General features: G+C 38.4%; 4 protein-coding genes across 8 annotated transcripts in view; 3 read left to right on the forward strand and 1 right to left on the reverse strand.

Annotated features, from left to right (window-relative positions):
* Positions 1 to 1,259, forward strand: part of plekhg4 (pleckstrin homology domain containing, family G (with RhoGef domain) member 4) — a 71,050-nt gene extending 69,791 nt beyond the window's left edge. For both annotated transcript variants that reach the window (XM_017458781.3, XM_047151725.2), the window contains exon 24: positions 55 to 1,259. The gene's annotated coding sequence lies outside the window, so the exon portion shown is untranslated. The remainder of the gene's footprint in view (positions 1 to 54) is intronic.
* LOC108259361 (BTB/POZ domain-containing protein KCTD19) lies at positions 760 to 13,235 on the reverse strand. Of its 4 annotated transcripts, none has more exons than XM_017458784.3 (17): positions 12,676 to 13,235; positions 12,401 to 12,479; positions 10,498 to 10,686; positions 9,919 to 10,041; positions 9,581 to 9,779; positions 8,812 to 8,954; positions 8,493 to 8,608; positions 8,126 to 8,268; positions 7,792 to 7,875; positions 7,579 to 7,663; positions 4,727 to 5,336; positions 4,470 to 4,628; positions 3,596 to 3,640; positions 2,962 to 3,104; positions 2,702 to 2,809; positions 1,947 to 2,074; positions 760 to 818 (listed from the first exon to the last, which is right to left on the reverse strand). In XM_017458784.3, exons 1-16 carry the CDS (start codon positions 12,949 to 12,951, stop codon positions 1,958 to 1,960), a joined length of 2,619 nt encoding a protein of 872 aa, XP_017314273.1. In that variant the 5' UTR covers positions 12,952 to 13,235; the 3' UTR covers positions 760 to 818; positions 1,947 to 1,957. The 4 variants fall into 4 exon arrangements, 3 of the variants coding, with proteins under 3 accessions (XP_017314273.1, XP_017314272.1, XP_047007682.1); XM_017458783.3 differs by having other exon boundaries at positions 8,493 to 8,611; XM_047151726.2 differs by lacking the exon at positions 10,498 to 10,686 and having other exon boundaries at positions 8,493 to 8,611.
* Positions 13,236 to 15,116: 1,881 nt separating this feature from the next.
* Positions 15,117 to 17,358, forward strand: si:dkey-148a17.5 (uncharacterized protein LOC100535037 homolog). The gene has a single exon (XM_017458381.3). It carries the CDS (start codon positions 15,287 to 15,289, stop codon positions 16,310 to 16,312), a length of 1,026 nt encoding a protein of 341 aa, XP_017313870.1. The 5' UTR covers positions 15,117 to 15,286; the 3' UTR covers positions 16,313 to 17,358.
* Positions 17,359 to 18,982: 1,624 nt separating this feature from the next.
* si:dkey-148a17.6 (uncharacterized protein LOC108190685 homolog) lies at positions 18,983 to 21,758 on the forward strand. The gene has a single exon (XM_017458352.3). It carries the CDS (start codon positions 19,150 to 19,152, stop codon positions 20,236 to 20,238), a length of 1,089 nt encoding a protein of 362 aa, XP_017313841.1. The 5' UTR covers positions 18,983 to 19,149; the 3' UTR covers positions 20,239 to 21,758.
* The last annotated feature ends 5,553 nt before the right edge of the window (positions 21,759 to 27,311 follow it).

A 27,311-nucleotide genomic window follows, 5' to 3' on the forward strand; every position in this document is an offset into this window, starting at 1 on the left:
TACACCAGATCTGCATTTGTGCACAGCGTATAATCCCGTCTCATTGTCTCGTAGGTTTAATGTCAGGCTGCCCCTCTAGAAGACGACAACGTCACTCCGCACAGAAGAGGACCCCGGGTGCGTGTATTTATTGTCTCGCTCAACCTCCAGCAAATCTCATCTCATCGTACGGACTTCTGATAGAGCTGGAAAATAGCACTGTTGTTTTTTTTTTTTTTAAATGCCCCTTCTGAGCTGATATGGCTTATATATAACTTTTTAAAAGAAAGTCGTAATGTTAAGTGTTGTATTTATCGTTTTTGGTTGTTTGTTTGTTTTTTTAAGTCCTGGTACAGTAGTTTTCTGTACTCTCATCAGTAACTGTAAATAATTATTGTTTTAGTTTAACACAGTTTTGAACTGTTTCTAAGTTGTTGTTTTTCCCCTTCATCTGTCTGTTGACCACTTTGCTGTAGACTGCAAAAGAATTGGCTCTGAAATACCTCAATACCAGAAGGCAGAGCTACACCTGTATAAGCATAAGAGTGCAACGATGCTCCTCTGATAGTTCGAAAGCAGTGTGTTCTTCTCTTTTACAGCTGATGACTGTGTACCGTTCAGTTTTTATTCACTTTTCTTTGTCGGGACTCTCTATGCTGACCAGTGGCCAGTTATTTGGATTCGGATGCTACTGGCTAGCTGGTTTCCAGCTGCTCCAGGATCTGTGTTCATGCGGTGTAACCAGCATGTCGAGGAACTCTGAAGAGATTTTCACTGACCCCAGGTCAGCCAAAGCTGGTTGTCGAAGCTGCTCACTGGACTCTGGTCACTGCTTGACCCTGTTTGAGGAGGGAGTTCATTTCACTTGTCTTGTATCTGCTATATATATAACGGCAAAACCCAGACAAATAAAACTGTACATTGCCTGTAAATATTAGCACCAGTGGTGCATCAAGTAAATAGCATGTAGGAGAGTAAGACTGTGATAACATTGTACATGTAAGCATTAGTCCGCAAACCAGGGAATCACTAAAGTGCCATTCATAATCAACTTTGAAAACATTTACACTTCAAAAAAGCGAATAGGTGTTGAATTTCAACTTGCAGCCGGACAATAAATGTCACTCTAAAGTGTCATATTTCCTAATAGGTTCACACATACTGTATTTAATAAAACTGGATTGGTTTGTATCCACAATGAACGCGAATTTCATTGCACATCTGTTTCAGCCTAAAAGGCCGTTATATTGAACGATATTATTAAATATTATACCATTTAAGTATGTTTTCGTTAGTTCATTAGGTAAGATTTTTATTGACATTTTAAATATATTTCAAACTGAACGGGAATGCTTTGTGTTGCTTGGTGGATTTAAGGTGCACTATGGGTAATACTGTAGTGAACTATCCAGGGGCTATAGTTTGTCCAAATTAACATGGAGCTTTAATTTATCTGTAATGTCTTTGCAATAAAACCAAATTAAACTATCGAATGAAACTGCAGTAAGGGATAAAAAAAATAATCATAATTTTTTTTTTTTTTAAAAGCCAGATTTAAGTCTAATTCCTATAGAATCCTGGAAGACACAGTAATACAGTTATTCTTTAGGCTTAAAATATAATAATAGGACCCTGTTCAGTTTAATTACACTGCAGTTCGTGTGATTTACCAAGTTGTAACGCGCCTCTGTGACCTAATGTCTCTGTCTAGTATTAGGCTAGTGATGACTGATCTCAGATGGTAAGTACGAAATGCAAGATGAATAATTGTCTTAAATAATAATTATTCATTGTTATTTAAAACATTAAACTTATACAGTCAAGTGAACAAAAATCATTTTAGACTATAAATTGGCAGGTAGAGCACTTCAGGAACCCACCAGTTAAGAACCACTGATTTAGAATATTTTGAAATATCTGCATTCTCTAGAAACGAGAAGGCGCAAAGATGCGATTTATATACACACCTCTTTTTGTGTTATGGTACGGTGATTTCCAGCTGCTCTGGAGGAAACAGGCAGACTGTGTGGAGGGAAGTTTTCCTCAGTAACTCTCTTACACACTCGGTGTATTTCTTTGCCAGTGGTAGAGTGAACTTGAAATGAGAAATGAACATTTATGTAGAATTGTCTTAATTATCTACTGCTTGTTTATACTCTGCCTGTGTTGTTAAAACGCATTTGTACTGGCGTGGTTCTTGAGAAAATGACGTGTAAAATAGGTAAATGTGATTTTTTTTTTTTAAATCAAATTGCAGCCCTGCCAAACCCAAAGAGGAATAATAAGCATTCCTTGGAATGGGGTAGGAAGTAAAAAAAAAAAAAAAAAAAAAGACAAAAAACAATTCAGTAAACAGTAAAAAAAACTTACAGCACATTTTCAACAAAGTGCTTGTCGAAACGCCTCGTAGAAAACATGAAATGGTTCCAAACAGCCAACGAAATTTTCTGCTTTTTTTCTCCCCCTTCCTTCAGCCATTTTTGACCGTTCTTTTCTGAAGATCTTCTTATGAAATATTTGAAGTCCAGTATACAAAATGAGATGGTTTACTAAATCCCTTTTCACCTTTTACTGAAATTGTGATTCTAGCAATATAAGTGCTGTTTTAAAATAAATAAATAAATAAATAAATAAATAAAAGGGGATCTGAAACGATATTACCGTACCACATTGCTGGAATATCCGTATCATTTAGACATGCTGATCAAACCCAGATAGTTACCTGGACCCATTGCACCAGCTTCTCTCGCTCTTCCAGCTGTTTGTGGGACCCGACTCTAATCACGGTCAAAAGCTCCTGTACAAACTTCTCCACTCCCATGTGACCTGTCTGCAGCAGAGGCATAAAGGACATTAAGGGGCAGAGTTCAGCAGTACTGCATGCACTGTTAGTTAGCATTTGGATGGTGTTTTAGCCTTGGGGCTAATTACAAATCAGCACATGAAGCACCAACACTACTGATTTCAAATTTCCACAGTTACCCATAGATGATGCACCAGCTTGACTATGCAGTCCTTCGAGTCGAGTCCTCTAGAGTCTAAGATTGTGCCAGTGAGAAAGGCGTGACACTCGCGAGCGTATACCATTTCTTCATAAGACATATTGAAGTATGCAAATGCAACATCTGGAGAAGAAGATGCTCTATTAGTTTGTGAACCACTGCTATGTGCGTTCAAAGAAAGAGCAAGAGACCGTTCGTTCCGGTTGAACCTCTCTCTTCATTTCTTTGAGCAGAAACCAAAAAATAATCGCAGAAATAAGACCCTGGATGAGCTTTAACTGGATCACCAAATTATGGCTGAAAACAGCAGAGCGTTCCAGGCTTTGGAGCCGGATTATAAACACAAACATCTGCACGGTTCCGCACTGCTGCTACGGTTTATTATTCCTCTCACTAGGAATGTTTGGCCTTCATCAGTCTTAATGACCTTGACAGGCAAACGTGAAAATGGCAGAATTTTGAGGTTTTAAGAAAAGAACCCTAGTGTCCTCCCTGTGTTTGTTGTGCTGGAAGGAGACGACAGCCGTGATGAACGACACCCGATGAACGTAACTGAAATCGAACAGAATTACGCTTGAGCAGAAGATTTTAAATAAGATGAGTAAAGATCTTACCACTGCCCTCTTTCCTTGCAGGCTGCACCATCTGAGGCTGTTCATCTGTTGGAGGAAAGCGAAATCAGTCGTGCAACCAAATCTCTCTAGAACTCATAATGCCATATTTCTGTCATATTGTTGGAGGGCTTATTATGTGGTACTGTGTTAAACAAATGAACCCAAAAGACATGTTGGAGACTCACAAACCATGTGGGGAAAAAACAAGTGTTGGATGTGACCAAAATCGAACATTTTTGGCCTTGGCACAAAGTGCTACCTTTGGCGTAAACCCTTCTTGGTTGCTTCTCTGTCTGTCTATTTTAAATAATATATATAATAATAGATATAATGATGCTCCGTGGGATGTTGGGCGAGTTTTTCTAATCAAACTCGTGACATGTTTTGATAGCTCCTCGTTCTTCATGATACTGTTTGTTTAGGTATATTCTCTAAAATAAAACTCAATGGAACTTCTGTAATACTGAGACCATGTGACACTTTTATTGCACACAGTTCAACTGGTTGCACAAGAACTAATTTGAACAGTGAATACATATGCTCTCACAACCTCTATTCAAACTATATTGATTTTTCCCTCCATCTGAATATTACAGGCTATTTTTGTAGGCTTGTAATCCCAATTCATTGTATCGCAGGTCCAGGTTGTAACTCTACAACATGTGGAAAAGTTCAACTCGGGTGAATACTTATGCAGGCGACTGTAATTAAAATCTCTAAGCCACGCAGGATGATCAGCTAACCATGTAATAAAAATATATAGGTTTTGATTACAGCGGTAGCTTAATGCACTTATTAGCTTTTGCTTTTTTTTTCTGCTGCTCAGTTCAGACTGGATTCTGTTCAGGAAATAAACTGAAGCTGTATGTTTAACCTGTGTAGATGATGCTGTGGGTGAAGTAGCCCCCTGCCTCTCCTCTCCCCAGCACCGCAGGATGTTCCACCATTAACACCCACCCACCAACAGGTGATGTGAAGCTGGTGATGGGAAACACACTCCCTCTCATAGATTCCCTCTGCAAAGCAATCTGATCTGCAGCAACAGACCGTGTAAACAAACACACATCCAGTCAGTAAATGTGACTGTAATGTCATTAGAACTTTAACAGAAATCACTCTCTTGTCTCAAACCTCTGCTGGGATTCTGACGGAGTTCTCCGTGTATGTGTGTGGTGTGTCCGAGTCTCTCCTCGGTGTGTGTGTGTTCCCTCTCTCCACTGACTGTGTCACTGCTTTGCTGTTGTTCCTTGCAGCTCTGCCAGTTCCTGAAGAAGGTTGTGACCAGTGCGACTGTCAGGGCGGACTTTTCTGTATCTGACAGTTCTGATAACATCTTCATGAGCTCAGGTTTTGAAAGCATTGAGGTCTCCATTAATAAAGCCAGCCGCTCCAGCAGAGGACTGTCCTCTTCCTGCCTTCTCTCCCGCAGCATGTGCAATATGGAGGCCATTGCTCTGTTCCAGTAATCCTCTGAGACGCACTTCTTATTCATCGTCTCGTCATGAGCACAGGAGTCGCCGGAAACTGCTATGCCTGGAGGTGAGGTACACATGAGTGAGGCCAGTGAGATTTCTTCCGTTTGCTCGGTCTTCTCTGTAGCAGCAGGTCTCGCTTCTGTTATTCCTGATGCACCGACAGAAACACACACAGCCTCGTTCTCCGGGTGTGTACTTGACCTTTCACTGGTGTTGTCTGGGCTTTCCCTTTGAATAGACAGTGGCTCATATTCATCTGGTGACTTCTGTGGAGAGTTGTAAATATTGTCTTTTATTATGGGATGGAAAGTATGATATTCTAGAGGTGCTTCAACAACATAGTATAAATGCAAAGAACCTACAAGTTGTATTTGTCAAAGACAAAATGGGATTTTAAATCAACCTGACTTTCATAGATTTTGTGTTTCCTATTTTACTAGCCTTATTCAAGAATACAGTCAAACACACACATTAATCCTTTAAACTCCCATGCCTTGTCTGTGGGTCCTCATCACTCCTGTTAGTTTCACTATAATGATTATCAAATTAATTTACTGATAATAAAATTAGCCTGGAAAATTAAATGGGAATAACAGCAATTCTGTTCGGCTAACAAAAACGAAAATCTCTCACTGCTCCACTGTCTCACTCGGTCTTTCATCCTGGACTGTATTTTGCTGATGGACTTCACCAGACGGGTGACAAATGAAAGGAAAAACTGGTGGCTCTGTTATGCGCTGGGTTACATATATTATCTATAGGTGTAGTTGTCCTCTTAAAAGGAAGAGTCACTGCTAATCAATACCAACTTCTTTATGATCAACTTTATCCTATGACGAAACATTTCTTTCACTAAATGGTAGTGGTCTCTTCAATGACGGCATCCCCATCCACAGGGGCTCACTGAATGACTTTGAGGATGAAAATGGAGATCTCTTACAAGGAGATTAAATTATATTTAAAATACTATTCAAGTTTGGTTTCACATAAAGTTCAGTTCTTTGAATTTAAAATTGTTCTATTGTTTTATTTGAATTAAACATGAACTTTTTTTGGTCTTTGATCCATTTATGCATGAAGTGGTTGAATATCCATTCTGGAGAACATTTATTGCCGTGGTATCAAATCCCATGGCTGTGGGTTTTCATTCCACACAAGCTGGAGCCACACCTGATAGTCAATTGATGGCCAAGATCAAGATGACTAAGCAGGTGGAACACGTGTCTCTTTGTGGATAAGACTGGATTTTTAACCAATGTGCTTATAATTCTCACTCTGTGCACAAAATAGTGCCTTTCTCCCGTTCCCTAGTGCACAGGTTCCCAACCCTGGTCCTAGAGTACCCCTATCCTGGACATCTGAGTGTTTTCCCTGCTCTCAACTGTCACAATATAGACGTAATGGAGGTTAGGACGGATGCAGGTGCAGATAAGAGCTTTTAATAAAGAGAGGCAGGCAGACGAATCCAAATCATGACACGATAGCATGGTCAAAAACAGGCAATGGGTCAGGCATTCAACAAACAGGCATAAACGAGGCAAGAACTGAGAACCAGGGTACAAACGCTTGGTATAGTGATAACACTCAATACTTCACAAAGAGTGAATGCCTTGAAAGTCCTTTTAAACTGTGGTGTGAGTACGTGTGAGATTGGATGCAGGTGTGCGTGATTTAGCATGAACGAGTGTTCTGAGAATTGCAATCCATGGTGGCCATGTTTGTAGGCCGCAGTGCAGGATGGGAAATGTAGTCACTGGTTTGCTGTGACATGACCTCAACAAACATGATTCCCCTAAATAAACAGCTAATGAACTAATTAACAGCCCTTCCAGAAGTTGAAGTGGGTGTGTTAGAGCAGGGGAAAAATGTGTAGGACAGGGCATAATTCCAGGACCAGAATTGGGAACCTGTGCTTTGGTGTATCATTTGGACGCTATAGCAGTGTATTGTTGGGATTTCATTAGAACACTGAATATTCTCCACTATTCTCTATGAAATTGCTACAAAATGGCAAAATGTTACAAATCAGTGCATTATTTACTGAACAGGGTTTGTTTTTTGACGTACTATCAGATAGACCCCATATCACTAAAAGTCACAAGAACTTTTTCTTATCGGTTACGATGTGCTTTAGAAATGTTAGCCTTATTCTAAATGTTGGATTTAGAATTTTGGATTGGACTTAACCCTAGGATTTCCTTCATTAATGTAACCTGAGGCTACTGATAAACACCCCACAGGATCCAGAGTGAAAGAGATTGGTGATTCAACCGCAGCTTCAAATTAAATTCCTGAAGCCTGTTGCTACAGTATAACCCCCCGCCCCCCTGCAGAAGAGCCTGGAAATCTCAGTGTACCATGTGGTGTTTCTGAAATTGTTCCAAGCATATCACATAATGCTGCCTCAGCTAGTGCTTCCCCAGCTGATAATCAATGCAGATTATTCTGATGGAATGGTGCTAAATATGGTTGGTTTAACAGACTTTGTCCAGGCATGCAAGTACAAACCTCACTGTCGAGACTAGAATCTGAGATGATGTCTTCATCTTTGCATGAAAGATTCCTTAGTTGGGCCCTAGCTTTACACCAGGCCCTGACAGAATACATACATCACAACAAGGAAGACAGGAATTAATCAGATTACGTTAAGGGTTCTGTGATGTACAGAACTGCGTCTATTCAGACAAAATCGATCCAGTCTGTGCTATGTGTCTCTTTTACCTGTAGTCCGAAGAGTTATGCAGTGCAGTGGACAGAGCAGGGATCTGGAACGTCTCAATCTCCTGACACAGCAAAGGCCATTCCCTGCGAACACACAATGGCCATTTACAAAATCTGCACTTTAATCTGTCGTACAAAAGCTTTTTCTTATCTCTTACAAATATGTAGTGTCAACACAAGATAGGGCAGTGCACCACTCTGACACTCGGGTGGATTTCACAGATACAGACCAAAACATAAGACTAGATTTCAGCGTTACAGCCATTCTTTATGGAAAACTTCCTTTTATAGTCATAAACTAGCTTTCATTTCCATCCAGAAAATCTTCCCCCACCTGAAGTCTGCAGGCAGCAGCAGGCGACCACATCTCAGGAAGTTAAGAATGTGCCGGAACATTTGGCCATCGCCGTTAACCAGTAGGCTCTCCCCAAAGACAATCCATTTAATCTTCGTGGAATTGGAGAGGAGCTCGGGATGCTGAAGAACAGGATTTCAGATTCTTTATACACTCCACAGAGCTACAGTGCTGGAGATGTCTTTAATTTAACAACATTAGGGAGGTATGACCCATAAATGTGTATTTTATGTTCTCTATTGCATTTGGGTTGATCTTGGCTTAGAGTTTCAGTACAAGCAAAATTTTATTTGGCTGAGTAAACATGAGGATAAGTCGTGGAGCCAAGACATCACATTTCACATACCTTTATAAGGGTTTTGAAGTAAGTAGCATACCAGTGTGTTCCAGCATAAACCTTTACAACCTTATAAAAGGTGAATGTTGACACTGAGGCAGACCAAGACATAGCACTCATATGGCCTGCTAAAAAGAGATAAGGAAAATAGTCTCAAAAATGCACATAACCTTAGACCTAAAGATCTATCTGGCCTTCTATATTTATTCGCACAGAATATATTATAACACTTAAGTCACGATAAGTTCGCTCTTTTTTTCTTTTTCTTTTTTAGAAACAAAGACTGCTGGAAAGTGCTGTGACTACAACTGCTTGTTCTCACACTCACTGGTCTCCTTCCTGTGGAGGTGCTCTCGCATAGCCTCTCTGATGGCGAGGTAAACTCCGTCTTGATTGTCGAGGTAAGCACAAAGGCAAGGCAGCTCTTCAGCAGTCCTCGTCAGAGGTAGACGTGATGTTCCCAACCAGTTCCTGTAGTATCACAAACATCTCAACACTTCCACTAACCCCAAATCTCCCATCCTTACAATGCCCTCCAACATCCCACCTGAACAACAATTATTGGCACCCTTTTAGTCAATACTTTGTGCTACCTCCCTTTGCCAGGATAACAGCTCTGAATCTTCTATATCTGAGTCTCCAATATTAGAGGAGGACACTGTACCTGATCCTCCTCATAATGGGCAAAATTTCTAATAATGCCAAAAACCTCTAACACTGCACTGCAACAATGACACAAACGTCCTAAAATAATGGACTCCAAACACAGCTTAATAATTGCCAAATTCCTAATGTTCCAAACTCCCAACATCCCACTGCCACGATAAACCAATATTATTCCAAAATTTCCAAGATCCCAACTCAGTAATTGATGAAATTCCTAATTTTCCAAATCCCAACATCTCTTCTTAAACCCAAATTCCCAAACATTCCCAGTATCCCATTCCCACGATTACCCATAACCCATTTCTGCAATTAGCCAACATTCCAATGACACCCCGCATTTCCAAAATCTCACCATTTTAATACACTAAACTCACCATAGTAATATAGTAATATTGCCCCCAACTCTCATCACCAGTAACGCCCAGACTCACTCTATATGTTGGAAGAGCACTCCACTGCCTGTGATGTAGAGTCTGCTGCCCTCCAGATTGCTGTCCACACACAGCTGACCCAGTGAAGAGTCTGGATACTTCACCAAAAGACTCAAGCTCAGAACATAGAGTGGCTCCATCGCACAGCACACCTGACCTTCTGAACAGGAGTCACTCGAGCTGCTCCAGTGTTTCCAATCTGATAGGAAATAAAGCATCATAAAACAGTCAAATATTCTCTTTCTTTTTTTACGTTTTTCCTTTGGCTTTAAGCGCATTACCTTTTTTGTAGCATTGCACTTTAGGCTTGTAAATGTGAGGCTCACTGTACTACATACCACTCATTTCCTGCAGAATCTCTATAAACTCAGTCATGCCCACCATTCTGGCTTCATCACACAGTTCTCCATATTCGCTGAACAGCTCTGGCAGTAGGACTGTCCCGGACTGCAGGAAATTGGCTTTAATGAAGAAAAACAAATGCAGGTCATCTTTCATCGTCATCTTTCAACAGCTGTTGCTACTCACATTGTTGTCTTAAACTTTCAGACCACAGTGTGCTGTGTATCTTTTTTTTTTTTTACTGTCTCCATTGCCCTAATCTTTCTCTTTCTTGTCGTTTTTAAGTGCCTTTAACAGTCCTACTTGTGGTTTTCTTTTCATTTTTCAGGTTTTTAAATATATACCCATCAACAATTTTTCAATCAACATGTGCACTTTAAGTATTCGGTTTTGAAATTCTTGAAAATACAAACTCAGTCTACGTATAGTCTTCATAATAGTGACATGGCACCTATTCAAAACCACTTGAGGCAAGAGGTAAAAGGAAGCTGTAAGGACACCAAATGCATTAAGTAATTAGAAGCTCTGTGCGTGCATGAATCAAAGCGAAATCTAAATCCAGAGAGAGTGCTTGCCTATGAACCTGAAGAGGTGGCTGCTACACTCTATAATAGCCACATCCTCACAAAGCCACAGCAGATTGTCGTGGGTGATCAGGCCCGGATGCAGGCGTACATGCTCTAGAAGAACAAAGCAGTACAGCACTTCCTCCTTACTGGCCACCAGAGGCATAGATCCCAACCCCTGCGGCATGACCTTATGAACTGAAATACACAGCAGATTACTATATGTAGTAATTATTTAAAACAGAGATGAATTATTCGTGTTATGTTTGTGCAGGAAATCTAAATACTCAGTCAGAGAACAAGGTGTGCGTCTCTTAACATCAACAACTTTACTACTCTCATTTTCTGTACAACACCATTCTCAGATCCAATATGAACATGTATACAGTGCCATCTAAGGGCCATTAATCAGTCCCTCCAGGATTTCAGAATTTCCCGATCGCAGATTTTCCACAGATCTGGGTCAAGACACGTCATTTGACCTCATCATATTCAGCCAAAGCCCTCTTCGGTTCACGTGAGTCGAACATAAGTACAGCTAAAAGGTCTCATTTACCAACAAACATCACCGCGAAAGACCACGCAAAACTATTTTGTGCAATTGCAATTTCTCCAATTCAAGTAGTTTTCCGCAAAACAAGCACAAAAAACTCAGCTAACTGCATCTCAAATTTAGAACATTTTTTAAAAATCAAGCATTTTTGATCACAACAAACACAAAAAAATTCCACTTAATGCTGTATGGATTGATTAAATGTAATAGTGTATTGTCAGTACAAGAGAACACAACATCATGCTTAAGTATAATCTGAGGAGAAAGTTAATAAACTAAAGCCTAACCACATTTGGCTAAAGTAACTCATTTATTTATCTTAGGTAACCATTTTATACTGGTCAGGGTCATGGAGGATTCGGAGTGTACACTGTGTGTGAGCCAGGAAAACACTCTAAGTGGGACACCAGTCCATCCACCAGCATGTTTTTGGAAGGTGGTGTTGCCCAACATGGGGCTTTGCCCAAACAGGCTTCTGTCCAAACAAGAGCACCTGAAGCTTTGTCTAACATGGAGGCTTTACCAAACCCGGGGATTCTGACAAACAAAGGGCTTTACCCAACCAGGGGATTCTGATCAACATTGGGGTTTTCCCCATTCAGGAGCAACTCTTTTTGTCACCCAACCAAGGAAATGAACCCAACAAGGGCTTTGCCCATTGTGATGCTTGGCCCAATCAGTGGCCAATTCTGCCCTATTTATATCATATTTATACAGTACATGGGATCTATTCATCTACGGACTGACCTGTCTTGTGTCCTCTCTGCACATTATCCACTTATTTCACATTGTTATGTTTTTGTTTTTAACTGTGCAAAGCATCCCCACTACATTTGTACCCATCCTTCTATATGCACTACCTTAGTGGTACGTATTGTATTTAATTGAAATTATACCGTGACTGTATTGTGTTGTACTCGTTATATAGTATTGTGAATGTATTTAATGTACCTGGCTGCGAAGACACCTTAATTTCCCCCACCAGGGATTAATAAAGCCATCCATCCATCTAGCCATCCATCCATCATTGGTTTATGCCCACCCAGGCATTTAGCCATTCAAAGCCTCACTGCACTAGATGTCTCTCAACAAATAGATGAATGGGGAAGGCGGGCCTTCAGTACAAATTCAATCAGAGAAACTAACATTATATCAGAAAGAGATGGCTTGGAGTCTCACTGAAATCATGTAAATCATTTTAAGGTTAGCTAATGTAAAATGATGTGATCTGTAACATTAATCTGAAGCATGCTAAAAAATTTTCGTTGTGAATACCAGGAAACTGTAGCTCATGTATTAAAATGTAATCCCTAAATGAGTAATAAGTGAAAGGAAGCGGTGTGTGTTGTGATTTTCTACCAGCAGATGGAGGCGTTGACTCAACTGAAGGTTCAGGCTTTGGTTTGGGGTCAGAGAGCTGCAGGAGCTTTCCTAAAGCCTTTCAAACACAGACCACACATGCATGCTTTTTATGAAGATGGAAGGCTCGTATTTTATTTATTTATTTATTTATTTATTTATTTATTTATTTATTTATTTTCAAGCATATTACAAGAAATGCAGGATTTTCATAGAACAGTAAAAGAAAGACCCCCCCAAGCTTTAATCCATACAGAGAGCTCTTCCACACCTACCTGCTGCAGAGCCGTTAGATGAAGATCTTCTGCAAGTTCCTGCAATATGTTCATTTCGGACGCACACGCTGAAGTCAACTTTCTTGTGCTTATGTAGTAATAAACATGTCTAAATACGCAGCCATCTCGATCAATAAACACTGTGGACCTTTGTGCATGTGCACTGGCTGATTTCAGCAGTAAGGAGTCCTGAAAGTGGGCCAGTCTGCTCAGAGGAATGGAGAAAACAGAGCCTCCTACATTGAAGCTGCATTGAAGCTCTTCTCCTTCTTCCATAATGAACTCATAAACCAGCGTATTACTTAGACAACATGCTACTGTAACAACACGGGGAAATAAATAAATAAACAAACAAAGAAACAGTAAGAACAGCTCGGTGAAATGCCACTGCGCGCGCGTGCTAAATGAAGATCTTCTGTTAGCAACGCTAGCTAAAGTTCAGTTGCCAACGGCGCCATGTTGTGTAGCAACAAAGTAGAACCTCATTGTGTACGAAGTTAATCGAATCTGCTTCCTCCTTCTTGAGATCCGAAGAATAATTACTGTAACTGAATATATATATATATATATATATATATATATATATATATATATATATATATATATATATATATATATATATATATATATTTTAGTTTATACAGATAAATGAATGAATGAATAACCGTTGGTACCTGTAACAAAGCATAATTGAATACAAACAAACTGCGCGCGAGCTTCGGCTGTTTTTTGAACGTGTATTTTAGTACACAGCACGCGCACATAATTAACCAATTAACCAACCAAGTGCATCAATGTATTGCGCGCGCTCTCTCTCTCTCTCTCTCTCTCTCTCTCTCTCTCTCTCTCTCTCTCTCTCTCTATATATATATATATATATATATATATATATATATATATATATATATATATATATATATATATATATTTGTGTGTGTGTGTGTGTATAATATATATATATATATATATATATATATATATATATATATATATATATATATATATATAATGTATATATATAATGTGTGTGTGTGTATATATATATATAATATATAAATTGTGTGTGGGCTATATATACAATGTATTATTATTATTATTATTATTATTATTACTACTACTACTACTACTACTACTACTACTACTAGGCTACTACATTGTACAAATATAATTTGGAAAAAATATTATTTTGACTTAAATATATCCAGGTCATTGACTGCACCAGCATTGTTCACTAATAATTTCATTTAAAAAAAAAAAAAAAAAAAGATAATTATTTCATTTTGTCATTGCATTATGTTTTTATTATATATTTATTACATAGTTCAAAGTGGTGTGCATGTCCAGTGTCTGAATGGGTGTGTGAATGCTCCCTGGGATAGGCTCCAGGTTCCCCAGGATCCTGTATAGAAAATGGATTGATGGCTGGAGTTTCAAACCCACTGTATTTATACCTTCTAAGCGGATATTACGATGGTGTGCATTACACACCAAAATCGTATCTATTAGGCTATTCCTAACATTGCATTATGTTTTTATTATTTATTATATATTTACTATTATTTTTACTACTGGTAAAACCCAAGTGAGTGTATTATAGTGGTTAATGAGTGTTTCAAAACGTTCACTAAAAGAAGTTTATATCTGAAAAAGGAAAAAAGAAGGCACTAAAGCACTTTGGGACATTTATCAACACACCCTCTCACCCTGCCTTAAACACCAATTTTTCCAGTGGTCTTAATGATCAGAAATATAGCTATATTTCCACCTAACACTACCATGTGTGCAGTAGATGGTTTCAAGTAGATTTAATATTAATTTATGTTTGTGAAAGCAAGGTTTAACTACAGTGAATGTCTAAAATAATGAGCTAGTTCTTAATTTAAAATAAACTCACCTCTTATGTTACTGGTTCCCAATACTGGTCCAGGAGTACCCACTGTCCTACAATGCTGTATTGTTGTGTTTTCCATACTACCAACACACCTAATTCAGTTTATCTAATTAACAGCCCTTCCAGATTTGAAATGAGTGTGTTAGAGCAGGGAAAGACCAGGGATACTCCAGGACCAGGAGTTTGAACCTGTGTCTTATGAGGCGGCCATCAGTATTGTATTAATTGTGTTTGATTGCCACCTAGTGGCAAGTATTGCATGATGAATTTGAGCTCTGCACGTTTTTCTGTGATTATCGTTCATTCATTCATTCATTCATTCATTCATTCATCTTCACTAAGCTATTTATCCAAGTCAGGGTGGCAGTGGATCCGGAGCTTATCCCAGGACACCACTGGACACAAGACTGGGACACCAGTCCATTGCAGGGCACCATGCACACACATGCGTACACCACCCTCTGTGATTATCTATGATGATTTTTAATACAATTATGAAAGGTTGCTTATATTCACAAAGTAAGAAACTACTGCTTGTCATTGGACATCCAAGTTTGACTTCTCATTACCACTTTCGTTACGCTCTTCATGTGTTTGTAATTTGGAGAAGTAAAGAGTGGGAAGTTTCTTGGACATAATGAAAGAAAACATTAGCCGTGGTAGGTTAGAGGGTTAGAGGTTCAACAGTTACTGGCATTTATCTGGGAGCCAGACACAAACATGAACAGCTCGTCTTACTCCAGCTATAACAGCACAGTCTTAGGGGATGAATGGGCCACTGCGGGGGGAGCTGTGGCGTGTGTCATCCTGTCTGTGTGCTTTGTGGTGGGGACTCCAGGGAACCTGCTTGTCGTGTGGACCATCATGAGGCACGTGAAGCAGCGCTCTCATACTCTGCTGCTCATCATGCATCTGGCTGTTGCTGACATGCTGGTAGTTGTGACCCTGCCTCTGTGGATCTACTCTCTGGCTTGGTCCTGGGTTTTTGGTGAGGCTGCTTGCAAAGCCATGGTGTACGTCATCTATGCCTGCATGTACGCCAGCGTTTTTCTGATCACCATTATGAGTGTGGAACGCTATTTGGCTGTCAGATACCCTTTCAAGATGCTGCACTGGAAAGACAGCAATGCTATGAATCTAATCCTGGCTGGAGGGTGGACCCTGGCACTCATTCTAGGACTGCCAGCTATTTTCACTCAGTCTGTTGATGAAAGCATGGATGGTGTTCAGCACTGCTTCTTCTCAGAGTTTGGATCAGTGGCCCTGGAGGTCTTTTGTGCATGTTTGGAGACATTGATCGGCTTTGTCATCCCATTTCTCACCCTGGCTGTGTGCTATGTCAAGGTGGCATCTCAACTTCGCCAGATGCACAGAAAGAATAAACAGAAATCTGCCTTCCTCATCAGTGCAGTGGTGGTGGCCTTTGCTCTGTGCTGGCTGCCCCATCATGTTATAAATGTCATTAATGTAGCACAGCTGCTTGGAACATACTCAGAAAAACTGGAAGAAGTGTCAGAAGCAGCAGTGTTCATCTCTGGAGCGCTAACGTTCATTAGCAGCTCAGTAAACCCAATGCTGTATGCTTTTGCTGCCAGAAACCTCCAAGGTAGTTTGAGGAAGTCAGCGATGGCCAGGCTCTTCCAGGAAATTGCCTCATATACTGTTCAATTAAGAGGGACGGAGCTCCAACCATCTGAAAGTTTGGACCAAGATACACTCAAAAAAGAGTCTGCAACAGGTGTCTGAGGTGTATTGTATGACTTCTGACTTGAACTGTGTTTTTGACTGCACCACATATTGAGAACTGTCATGGTACTGCTATTATAATGCTCAGACTCAATACATAGAATGGTGTTCGTTACTTCTTATTCATTCACAAGTTTAAATTGGTTGTACTTTTGTAGTTGCTTTATGAAATGAAACTAACATTTGTTTTTCACACAAATCACTGAATTACAGTAGAAGATGTTCATCCTTTTTCATTTCATTGACTCAGCACCCTAAGCCAGGACAAAAGGAAGTGATCAGAATTCTTGAGAACCAGATGTCGTAAACATCATGTGTTCAGACTAGACACAAACTGTGGTTAGGGCGATTTTACAGTAATTGAGCCTGGGTCTTCTTACTAAGAAATACACAAGTAAAAAACATTATGCCTAATTCAACTGTGTGTAAATTTCCCATTCATTTGGATCAAATATTTTCATCCTCTTGAGACTTGAACTATAATGTGGTGTGCCTTGTAATTTCTCCTCACTATTTCTGTTTATTGGAACCTGATACCTATGCAAATGGATAAATTGCTTCACAGAGGAAGAAGTGTAAAACCAGAGAAATAACAAACTGTCTTCATGTGAGATGTCCGGGAGGGGAAAAAGTCTCATGTCCTCATATGTGGACAGTGAGTCTCAAAAGAAGAATGTGAAAGAGGACATTGAATTTTGTTTCAGTTTGTTATAATGTTTTTATAACATGAGTGATTTCAGTATTTCAGGACAAAATTGCAACGTTTTAGTAAATGTAAACAATACCAAATGTATTATCAGTAGTAATTAACACGAATGTTTTTAGCAAATGTAAACAGATCTAATAGATTTTGAATGCTTAATTTTAATTGATTAGGTCATGTTTATTTTATATTAAGTAGTTAGTTGTGGCTACATAATTTAAAATCTTAATTTAAATAGTTAAAAATATATTTCCTTTCTTACTTTTTAGGTATGTTCCACTGAAACCTTTGGACATGGCAATAAGCAGTAGTTGAAAAAAAAAATTGTGTTATGTTTATATATATATATATATATATATATATATATATATATATATATATGTGTGTGTGTGTGTGTGTGTGTGTGTGTGTGTAATGGCAAAATGGCAGGTTTTTGTGATATAAAAAATTAAACCAAGTTAAATCATGTCAGTATCTTTTTCATCTTTATTGTGAAATTGCAACATATAAATATCATGTGACAAACACCCAGAAATGTTTCCAATCCCCAGCTTGCATACCTGTACACACCTTTTTATAATTGGGAATATGGCAGTGTTCAGAATCAACCAATCACATTCAAACACATGTTAAATACTAATTAGTATACACCTGCCATCAATTAAAGTGACTGATTATCCCCAAATAAAGTACATCTGCTCCTATAGGATTTTCCTCACATCTTCTTGGTAACATTGAGCTGGAAAAGCCATGGGCCATAAAGAGCTTACAAAGCAGGAAAAATAGAAAAATATCAATCAGTAGAGGTTTACGAAATAATTTCCAAGGCAGTGGATATACCATGGAACACTGTAAAGACAAAAATCAGCAAAGTGGAGAAAATATGGCAAGACAGAGACACTACTAAGAACAGGACGTCCCTATAAATTTGATGAGAAGATCAGGAGAAAACTGGTCAAAGAGGCTGCCAAGAGGCCTACAGCAACATTAAACGAAGTGCAGCAATTTCTGGCAAGTACTGGTTGCTCCCTATCTGTGACAAAAATCTCTTGAATTCTTCCTATGTCTGGGCTATGGGGTAGGGTGACAAGAAGGAAGACCAAAAAATAACAAATACATACATCCAATCTCACAAACCATGTGGAATAATGTGTTATGGTCTGATGAGACCAAAGTTGAACTTTTTGGCCATAATACCAAACGATATGTTTGGTACATAAAAAAAACAAAAAAAAAACACATCACATCGCCAAAAGAACAACATCTCCACGTGGAAGCATGGTGATGGAAGTGTCATAGCTGGAACTGGGGCTTTAATCAGGGTGCAGGGAATAATGAACAGCTCCAAATACCAATCAATGTTGGCACAAAACCTTAAGGCTTCTGTTAAAACACTAAGATGAACTGGAATTTCACCTTTCAGCATGACAACGAGCCAAAGCAAACCTCCAGACTGAGAAAGGAACGGCTTCACCAAAACGAGTGAGACGTGTTGTGGCCAGCAATTCAAAATGACTTTTTTTCTTTCTTAAAATGGTACATTTACTCAGTTTAAACATTTGATATGTTTTCTATCTTCTACTGTGAATAACATATCGCATTTTCAAATCATTGAATTCTGCTTTTATTTATATTTTACACAGTGTCCCTATATATATATATATATATATATATATATATATATATATACATACACGTGTGTGTGTGTGTGTGTGTGTGTGTGTGCGCGTGCCAGTTTTTCTGGAGACTTTGGCCTTTGCACTTGCTTTTATTTATTTATTTAACATAAAACATTTCTCATTTCTATACTGAAGAATTATTATTAAAGGATATTAAAGAATTTAAACCTAGCTGCATGTTTCCACTAACGGTTTCTCTCTCTCTCTCTCTCTCTCTCTCTCTCTCTCTCTCTCACACACACTCTTTCTTGCTCTCTGTCTCACACTCTTTCTTACTCTCTCTCTCTCGCTCTCTCTCTTGCTCTCTCACTCTTTTTCATGCTCTCTCTCTGCATTTCCTGAAAAAAAAAGTTTTGCTGCCTTAAGGGGAAGTGGTGTGTTTAGACAGCCTGCTCTCAATAATCTCTGCTCAAAAGTGTGAATCTTTTGTGCACAGAGGAGTGTTCGCAGGAAGCATGAATGCTACTGGTGTAAGGGTTTCTGAGCAGGCCCAGGAGACAGAGGTGGACCCATCTATTGTGGGAGCCTGTGTCATCTTGTCTGTGTGCTTTGTGGTGGGGGCTCCGGGGAATATGCTGGTTGTGTGGACCATCATGAGGCACGTGAAGCAGCGCTCTCATACCGTGTTGCTCATCATGCACCTGGCTATTGCTGACCTGCTGGTAGTCTTCACCCTGCCTCTGTGGATCTACTCAATGGTTCGGTCCTGGGTGTTCGGTGAGGTTCTGTGCAAGGCCATGGTGTATGTCATCTATGCCTGCATGTATGCCAGCATCTTCCTGATCACCATCATGAGCGTGGAGCGCTTCCTGTCTGTCAGATACCCCTTCGCCTCGGCCGCCTGGAGAAAGAAGCGGATGTTCAATAAGATCTTACTGATTTTATGGGTGGTGTCCTTTCTTCTCAGCATCCCGGTAATAATCACTCAGGTCTTGGATGGAGATAATGGACAAATGTACTGCCTGTACCGAGAGTATAAATCCAATACAGAGGAGGCTGTGCTTCTGATCTTGGAGTCTCTTGTGGGCTTCTTGATCCCCTTCTCCATCCTGGTGTTCTGCTATGGCTGCCTGTACAGTCGAATCACGCAGATGAGTTTCAGGTCCAAGCGCAAGTCTACACTGCTAATTGTCAGTGTTGTGATAGTGTTTGCTCTCTGCTGGATCCCGCACCACATCATCAACGTTCTGACTTTGGTGTTTCTTTATCTCGAGGACTCCCAAGAGCAAAAAATGATTGAAGATGTTGTGAGTGCCATGCAAATTATCTCAAGCTCACTGGTCTTTGTGAGCAGCACTATCAACCCAGTGCTTTATGTTTTTGCAGCACGGAGCTTTTGCACTTCACTAAGGGACACAGGCATCCATAAGCTTTTCCGCCACCTGTCCAGCACAGTGACAGGCGAAGGCAATAGAGAACTGTCATTTGTGTCCAAACGGCAAAGCTCTCACACCAACACTTCTCGGTGCTGCATGGAGTCCAAAGCACAAATAGACCTACTTGTGGACATATGCAACAATGCTGCCACTGATGAGAATGTTTGAAGGTACCAATTTTGGCTACTGAGTGAACGATATATATATATATATATATATATATATATATATATATATATATATATATATATATATATATATATATATATATATATATATATATATATATATATTAGATGATAAATTAGATTTGTATATATACACTACCCATCAAAAGTTTGTGGACACTCGACTGAAATGTTTCTCATGATCTTGAAATCCTTTTGATCTGAAGGTGTATGATTAAATGTGTGAAATCGGTGTTGTAGACAAAAATATAATCGTGCCAACATATTCATTTCTTTCATTAGAAAACTAACATTTTATTTAGAAAATAATATTTTTTAAACGGACGACTCGGAGCGAAATGTTCAGAAAAGCAGCTGTTAAGTGTCCAGCGTAGGTGAGAACTCCTTTAGTAATGTTTAAAAAGCATCTCTGGGGAAATTCCTCAAGAAATCAGTCAAGAAAATGCCAAGAATACATTTCTGGAAATTCTAGGCAAAAGGGGGTCTACTTGGAAGATGCTAAAATATTTAATTATTTTGGATTTTTATTTTTATCACAATATAATTCCCATAGTTCCATTTGTGTTATTCCAGAGATTTGATGACTTTATTATTATTCTAAAATGTGAGTGTGTCTAAACTTTTGATGGGTAGTGTAAATAAAATGGTACTATGGAGAATACTAAGCCTAGTGCTTAAGAGAAAAAGAGGAAGGACAGGACTAAATAAGTGCTGGGAAAATTGTGTATCTTAAGGAGTAAATGCATACACTGCCATCCAATGTCTGAGATTAAAATTTAGATACTGCCCATTTTAACTCCTTTGTACAGAACGATCAGGTTTTCCTTGGGTCTTATCTCTTCCAAAACACGTGTTCAGACAAATATTCTGATGGATTTGATCTAACATGGATCATCAGGTTTTACACAAACTTGTGGAGTCAATGCTGTCATGAAACAAAAGGGGAACGTACTAAATACTAAAAAAAAAAAAAAAAAAAAGGTGGAATACATGTAAATTTTTCTAGGATTTTCACTCAAGTTGTTGCTGATAATTTTGTATTCAATTAGAAAAGAATGTTAACATTTATTTTAAATAATTAATTCTTCATGTCTCTGTACGTGTGTGTGTATGAATTATATTATTCTTTTATCTGGATTGATGTTAATGAATTGTTCTGAAAGACATCCTGACTATTATTTCATTCAATCGATTTTTGGCTTGATTTGTGACCAAAATAGCTAAATTATTGTTTGTTTGTTTTTTGTATTTATGATGCATGTTTTTAGTAGATGATCAGAAAGTGCTTCACCAGCAGTTTATCAGTCAGACAGCTTGTGTACCATGTCTACACGGCAAAACATTTTTTTTATATTGCAACATACATGCATGTGTTTGAGAAAAGAGGAAATGCAGACTGCTGTGTTTCTGCTGCTGTGGAAACTGAGGGGTTTTTTTTTTTGTGTCGAGACAAATTTGTTGACATGTTGACGGAAATAAATGACTTTCCAATGAGTTGTATTATGTGTTAAACCACGCTGCTTTCTTACAAAGTCACAATGATCAGTACAAGAAGCAGTAAGAGGTAAAACCCATGCAGGGTACACACTAGTCCCCTCTCATGTGCTCTTGGTTTGACAACAGATACACAGATTCTTTTCATTTTCAGGATGATGATGAAGTTTAAGGCTTCATGTTTGTGGATGTTACATGGTGAATATTTCGACTTTCTTTACAGCAGTGTTGATGAGACAACACTTATTCGTCAAATACATTTTATTTGCTTTAGAACACATTATTTAAATGCATCACAATATTAAAATTATAACCATTCATTTATAATGGTGATCTTCTAAAAAGCAAATGAAATGCATTTCTTCATTATAGTAATGTTTTTTGAAAAAAGAAAAGAAAAAAAAAAGCACAAATTCCTCATTGAGATATTAGATTTCTTACAGTACCCAAGATTCACATAAGTATCAGCCTTCCCCAACTTGTCTTTATACAGGAATACATTTCCATTTGTCTTATGTTTTTAATTTTGTTATTTAAACACCCTACAGCAGTTAGGCCAAATGGCATTTCCCAATAAATACATATGCTCTCTACACAGGATATAATGTACAGTAGTAATGCACTATATGCCCATCAAAATTCAGAGAATAACTTCAGTAAGAGCCTTTTAACAACGGTTAATAACTTACATGTAATATGTAAGAAATGAAACACAGCAGGAATTCTGTATTCCTCTTATACCACAGATATTTGACAATGATTAAAACATTAACAACAGCTAAAAGGTCATTCCCTCACCTGCCTCTCCTTTTTCTCTCTTGAAGTTAATGAAAAAATCCAAAACAAAACAGATTGTTACCAAGAAACTGGAAAACACAAATTCCCCTAGACTGCAAACTCTTGAGACACTGGAGATATAAATGTTACATACAGCCAGGTCCATAAGTTTTTGGACAGTGACGCATTTTTTTTGCCTCTGTATACCACGACAATGGATTTGAAATTATTTGAATGATCGAAGTGAGACTTTCAGCTTTAATTCATGAGGTTTAACAAAAATATTGCATTAACTGTTTAGGAATTACAGCCCAATACATTCCCTCCATTTTCACAGGCTCAAAAGTAATTAGAAAATGGACTGATATGCAGTTTCTTGGCCAGGTGCGGACTGTTTCCTCGTTATTTCATGACAAATTAAGGAGATAAAAGGTCTGGAGTTGATTCCAAGCGTTGAATTTGCATTTAGTAACTGTTCATGGGAACTCTCAATATGTGGGCCAAAGAGGTGTGGATGCAAGTGAAGAAGGTCATCATTAGGCTGAAAAAGCAAAATAAAACAGACCTATCAGAGAGACAGCAGAAACTTTAGGCGTGGTCAAATCAACAATATGGTACATTCTTACAAAGCAGGAATGCACTGGCAAGCTCAGCGACACCAAAAGGCCTGGAAGACCACAGAAGACAACTAAAGTGAATGATCACAGAATTCTTTCCTTGTTGAAGAAAAACCCCTTCTCAACATCTAGCCAAGTCAAGAACACTCTGGAGGAGGTAGGTGTATCATTGTCAACATCTACAATCAAGACACACCTTCATGAACGTAAGTACAGATGGTGTACGTTAAAATGCAAACCACTGGTAACACTCAAGAGCAGAAAGGCCAGATTAGACTTTCCTAAGAAATAACAGAACTGACAAGTTCTGATGCAAGATTAACCTGTTCCAGAATGATGGGAAGAGAAGAGTATGGAGAAAGAAAGGAAGGGTTCATGTTCCAAAGCATACCACATCATCTGTCAAACATGTGGAGGAAGTGTTATGGCATGGGCAATGTAACTGTAAAATAAATTCCTTTGTAACAACTCAATACAACTTTAGTCTAATAACCACAAGAGCTCTATAACAAATATAATCAATTTTAATGGTTGGCTGAAATGTTCACAACTATAACTAAATAAAAAAAATGGAGCATGTTGTTGGCTGAACATTCAAAACAGAATGATCGACTGTTACTGCTCATGTACAGCTACTGCAGTGTTTTATATGCTCAGGATGTATTTGTTTAGAAAAAAGTTAGTCATCATGATTCATCTTCTTGTCATTTTTATAGTACCTGTTATATGTTGTCTCAGATGCTGAATTTGAAATTTTCACCAGTTGATTTACACACCACTGCGTCATAACTGTACTAATTTCTGCACTGAAAAAAAGTGAAAACCTAAGCAAATCAGTGACCTGACTGCTCAGAAGCAGGGTCTTCCCTGGGCCATGACACACTTTTAATTCCCAGACAACAAGAGTGCTATTAGGCAAACTGCTGAGAGACCAGCAGAACGCAATGCGGAAGTGAACCAACAGTCTGTGCGGAAGTCTAAAGGAGCCGTTATATAAGGGACGGCAGCATGGAGAAAGATTATCAGGCAACAGAGTTTGAAAAAAAGTGTAGAGTTTAAAACAATCACAAAGACGAAACTGTAGAAACATTATGGAAGAGATTCTAATGGTGGTGTTGTAAAGAGATGTTTACATCCGGGTCTGTCGTTCCCTCACCCACTCTTCCCCGTGTACTCCATGTACCCGCTCTATCGACCTCTGCCTGAGCTCAGTGGGGGAAAAAATTATAATCTAATGACTATAGTGCATGTTCGTCATTGAAACTTTTCTTTTTCTTGCAAAAAGAAAGAACTAGTTAGAGAGTATAGATCTTAAATATTGTCAGAAAGACGACTAATAAAATTATTATTATGATCATACGTGATGGCTGCAGGAAAGTTGTAGTTAAAACTGTCACTTTGACTTAAAAGGAGATTCTCACATTTCATACTGAAATATGAGTAGAATTACACTTAAAGTGCCCTCCACTAATATTGGCACCCTTGGTAAATATGAGCAGAGAAGGCCTTATCGTTTAACCTTTTGATCTTTTGTTAAAAATTAAAAATCACAAAAATAAAATGGATATCAAACAATTGCAAACAAAACACACAATATAGACACACGTCCAATTCCAGGTTGATTCATAACATTTCCAGTTGACTTAATTAATTATTGCCTTGATGGTGGAAATGGGCATTTTCAATGCTTGTGCTATTTTCTTATAGACACTTCCCATTTTGTGAAGCTCAACAACCTTTTGCCGCACATCACAGCTATATTCCTTGGTCTTACCCATTGTGATGAAGGACTAAGGGAATTTGGCCTGTGTGTTACTTCATATTTATACCCCTCTGAAACAGGAAGTCATGGGTGAACAATTTCCTGTTCTTAATCATCCCAGAGTTAAAAAAAAAAAAAAAGGTAAAAATATCAATGGGAATATACTTCAAATATATTTTTCTCATATGAATTCATAGGGGTGCCAATAATTGTTGCACACATATTTAACAAAGTTCATTTTTTTTATAAGCCTGTATTATGTTTATAATTGTTTGATATCCACGAGAGCAGACAATTTTTGTGATTTTTTATTTTTTTTTAAACAAAAGATCAAAAGGTTAAACAGTAGAGACAATGTCTCATAGCCTTCTTTGTTCATATTTACCAAGGGTGCCAATATTAGTGCAGGGCACTGTATATTACCTACCACTAATTATCAGGTTATATCTAATAAGCAAAAAAAAACCCCCAAAAAATGAACCGCAAACTGAATTATTGTTTGCATGGAGTATTTGCTCAATAGTAATTGTCTTCCACATGGGAGTAATTGTCTTCTATTATGGGAGAATGAGTAAGCAAACATAGGATTATGGAACAGGTTCCCAACCCTGCTGAAACACCTGATTCACTGAAACAGGTGTTTAAAAGAAAACACCTGATTCAGTGAATCAGCTAATTAACATCCCTTCCCGAGTGAAAACAATAAAATGCACAGGGCGGGGTTGTTATAGGGAGTATTCCCTGGCCTGCGAACCTGTGGATTACGTGATTTATCCATTCACCACAAAGACTATTTAGGGAGAAAAAAATGACTGTTACTTTTTTAAAAATGTTACTATATATTATTTTTATTATATATTATATTATATTAAATTGCAACAATGTGTTTTAATAGTATTTGTATTGCTATTTATTTGTCTTAGTAATAATCTACATAATCGTAATCAAACTCACATACTCCTCATGACTATAGTACGTGTATTCGCAGTCTGCTGCAGTCTTGCATATGTCACTCCACTATACAAAATGCTTTTATCATTTCTTTTCTCACTTTTCATGCTAATCATTATGACTTGCCTATTTGGAGGCCCCTCCTGCTCACTTTCTGAGGACTTCCAGTCCCTGTACTCATCCTGATCTGACTACTGCCATCCTGATGCCCAATAACAACCACTGACCAGCCCTTCACACAGTTATAGATTCAGTTAAAGTTATATTATTTCCTAGCATAAGTATTACATTTATAAAAGAGAACAAAGGTTTACACGTGTGGACTTTTTATCTCACCACGGTTTTTCAGATCTCACATTTTTTATTTACGTTTTTTTTTTTTAGACAAGTAATCAAGCCTATTTCAACTTCTAATTTTGAACCTGCTTTAAGCGAGAGACATCTTTAGGCTTTTTCAAATCCAAAATCAAAACACTTCTCTTTTCCTGTGCCATTGGCACTTAAACATGTTCTGCCTACATTGCACTTCTTTATAATTATTTACATATCTAATGTATGTCTTTGATTTCCTCCTTATGTTCATTCATTTTGTGTTCAGTTATGTAAAGCACTTTGTATACAAAGTCTTTGTATATGAAATGTGCTTTCTAAATAAACTTAAACATGATTTAACATTCAAAGAAATGAACTGGAAAATGCAAATGTTTCAGCTTGTTAAAAAAGACTCAAATGCTGTAATATTCAGACCATGTGGTAACAGGTTTTCCGGAAGAAACCAAAAGTACACGAGTATGGAATTCTGTTTTGTAGGTAATCTCTAAAATAACGGTACATTTGTCATGTTTTCACTCAGACACCAAGGGGATGCTAACTTTTGCACTCAACTGTATATTCGTGTCACTAGCTATTGAGCTATGTTCATTGAACATGATTTTTGTTTAATGATTTAAGGGTTAAAGGAGGATGGGCTCACCCTGCTGAGTCTTGGTTCCTCGGCTGGGTGGAACCGCACCAGTGTCAGAGATGCCAGCAGGATAAATAAACTCATTCGCAAGGCTGACACTATCATCAGACAAAACCAGGAGACATTTCAGCTTCGCTGGCATAAAGATTGTTTAAGGAAATCATTCTTACCTTCCACTGTAACACTATACAACAACTCATCTCTGTGTGATACAGTATGTGAACACACTACTGCACAACCATCAGTATGTATGATATACTGTTTATGTCATACATATATTATTCACTGCCATTTTTGCACACCTGATTTTATTGCTCCTTTTTTCTTTTATTTATTATTACTATTACTCCTTTTGATGTTGTACATAACATTATTTAATATTCAGTGTTTTTTCTGGGCACATTCGCCGCACACCTCCAGGGTCGGGGGTTCGATTCCTGACGTGGCCCTGTGTGTGTGGAGTTTGCATGTTCTCCCTGTGCTGCGGG

This window comes from Ictalurus punctatus, chromosome 27 (genome assembly GCF_001660625.3).
Source record: "Ictalurus punctatus breed USDA103 chromosome 27, Coco_2.0, whole genome shotgun sequence".
Taxonomy (NCBI): domain Eukaryota; kingdom Metazoa; phylum Chordata; class Actinopteri; order Siluriformes; family Ictaluridae; genus Ictalurus; species Ictalurus punctatus.

What these genes read in the sequence shown, in the direction of transcription:
- si:dkey-148a17.5 (XM_017458381.3), top strand. Translation starts at nt 15,287, where the DNA reads ATGAACAGCTCGTCTTACTCCAGCTATAACAGCACAGTCTTAGGGGAT.
- si:dkey-148a17.6 (XM_017458352.3), top strand. Translation starts at nt 19,150, where the DNA reads ATGAATGCTACTGGTGTAAGGGTTTCTGAGCAGGCCCAGGAGACAGAG.
- LOC108259361 (XM_017458783.3), bottom strand. Translation starts at nt 12,951, where the DNA reads ATGGAAGAAGGAGAAGAGCTTCAATGCAGCTTCAATGTAGGAGGCTCT. An exon ending in CCTCCACAGGAAGGAGACCA is followed by an intron (nt 8,612 to 8,811) that starts GTGAGTGTGAGA and finishes ATCTCTTTTTAG; the next exon opens with CAGGCCATATGAGTGCTATG. An exon ending in TGCAAGGAAAGAGGGCAGTG is followed by an intron (nt 3,105 to 3,595) that starts GTAAGATCTTTA and finishes CTTCTTCTCCAG; the next exon opens with ATGTTGCATTTGCATACTTC.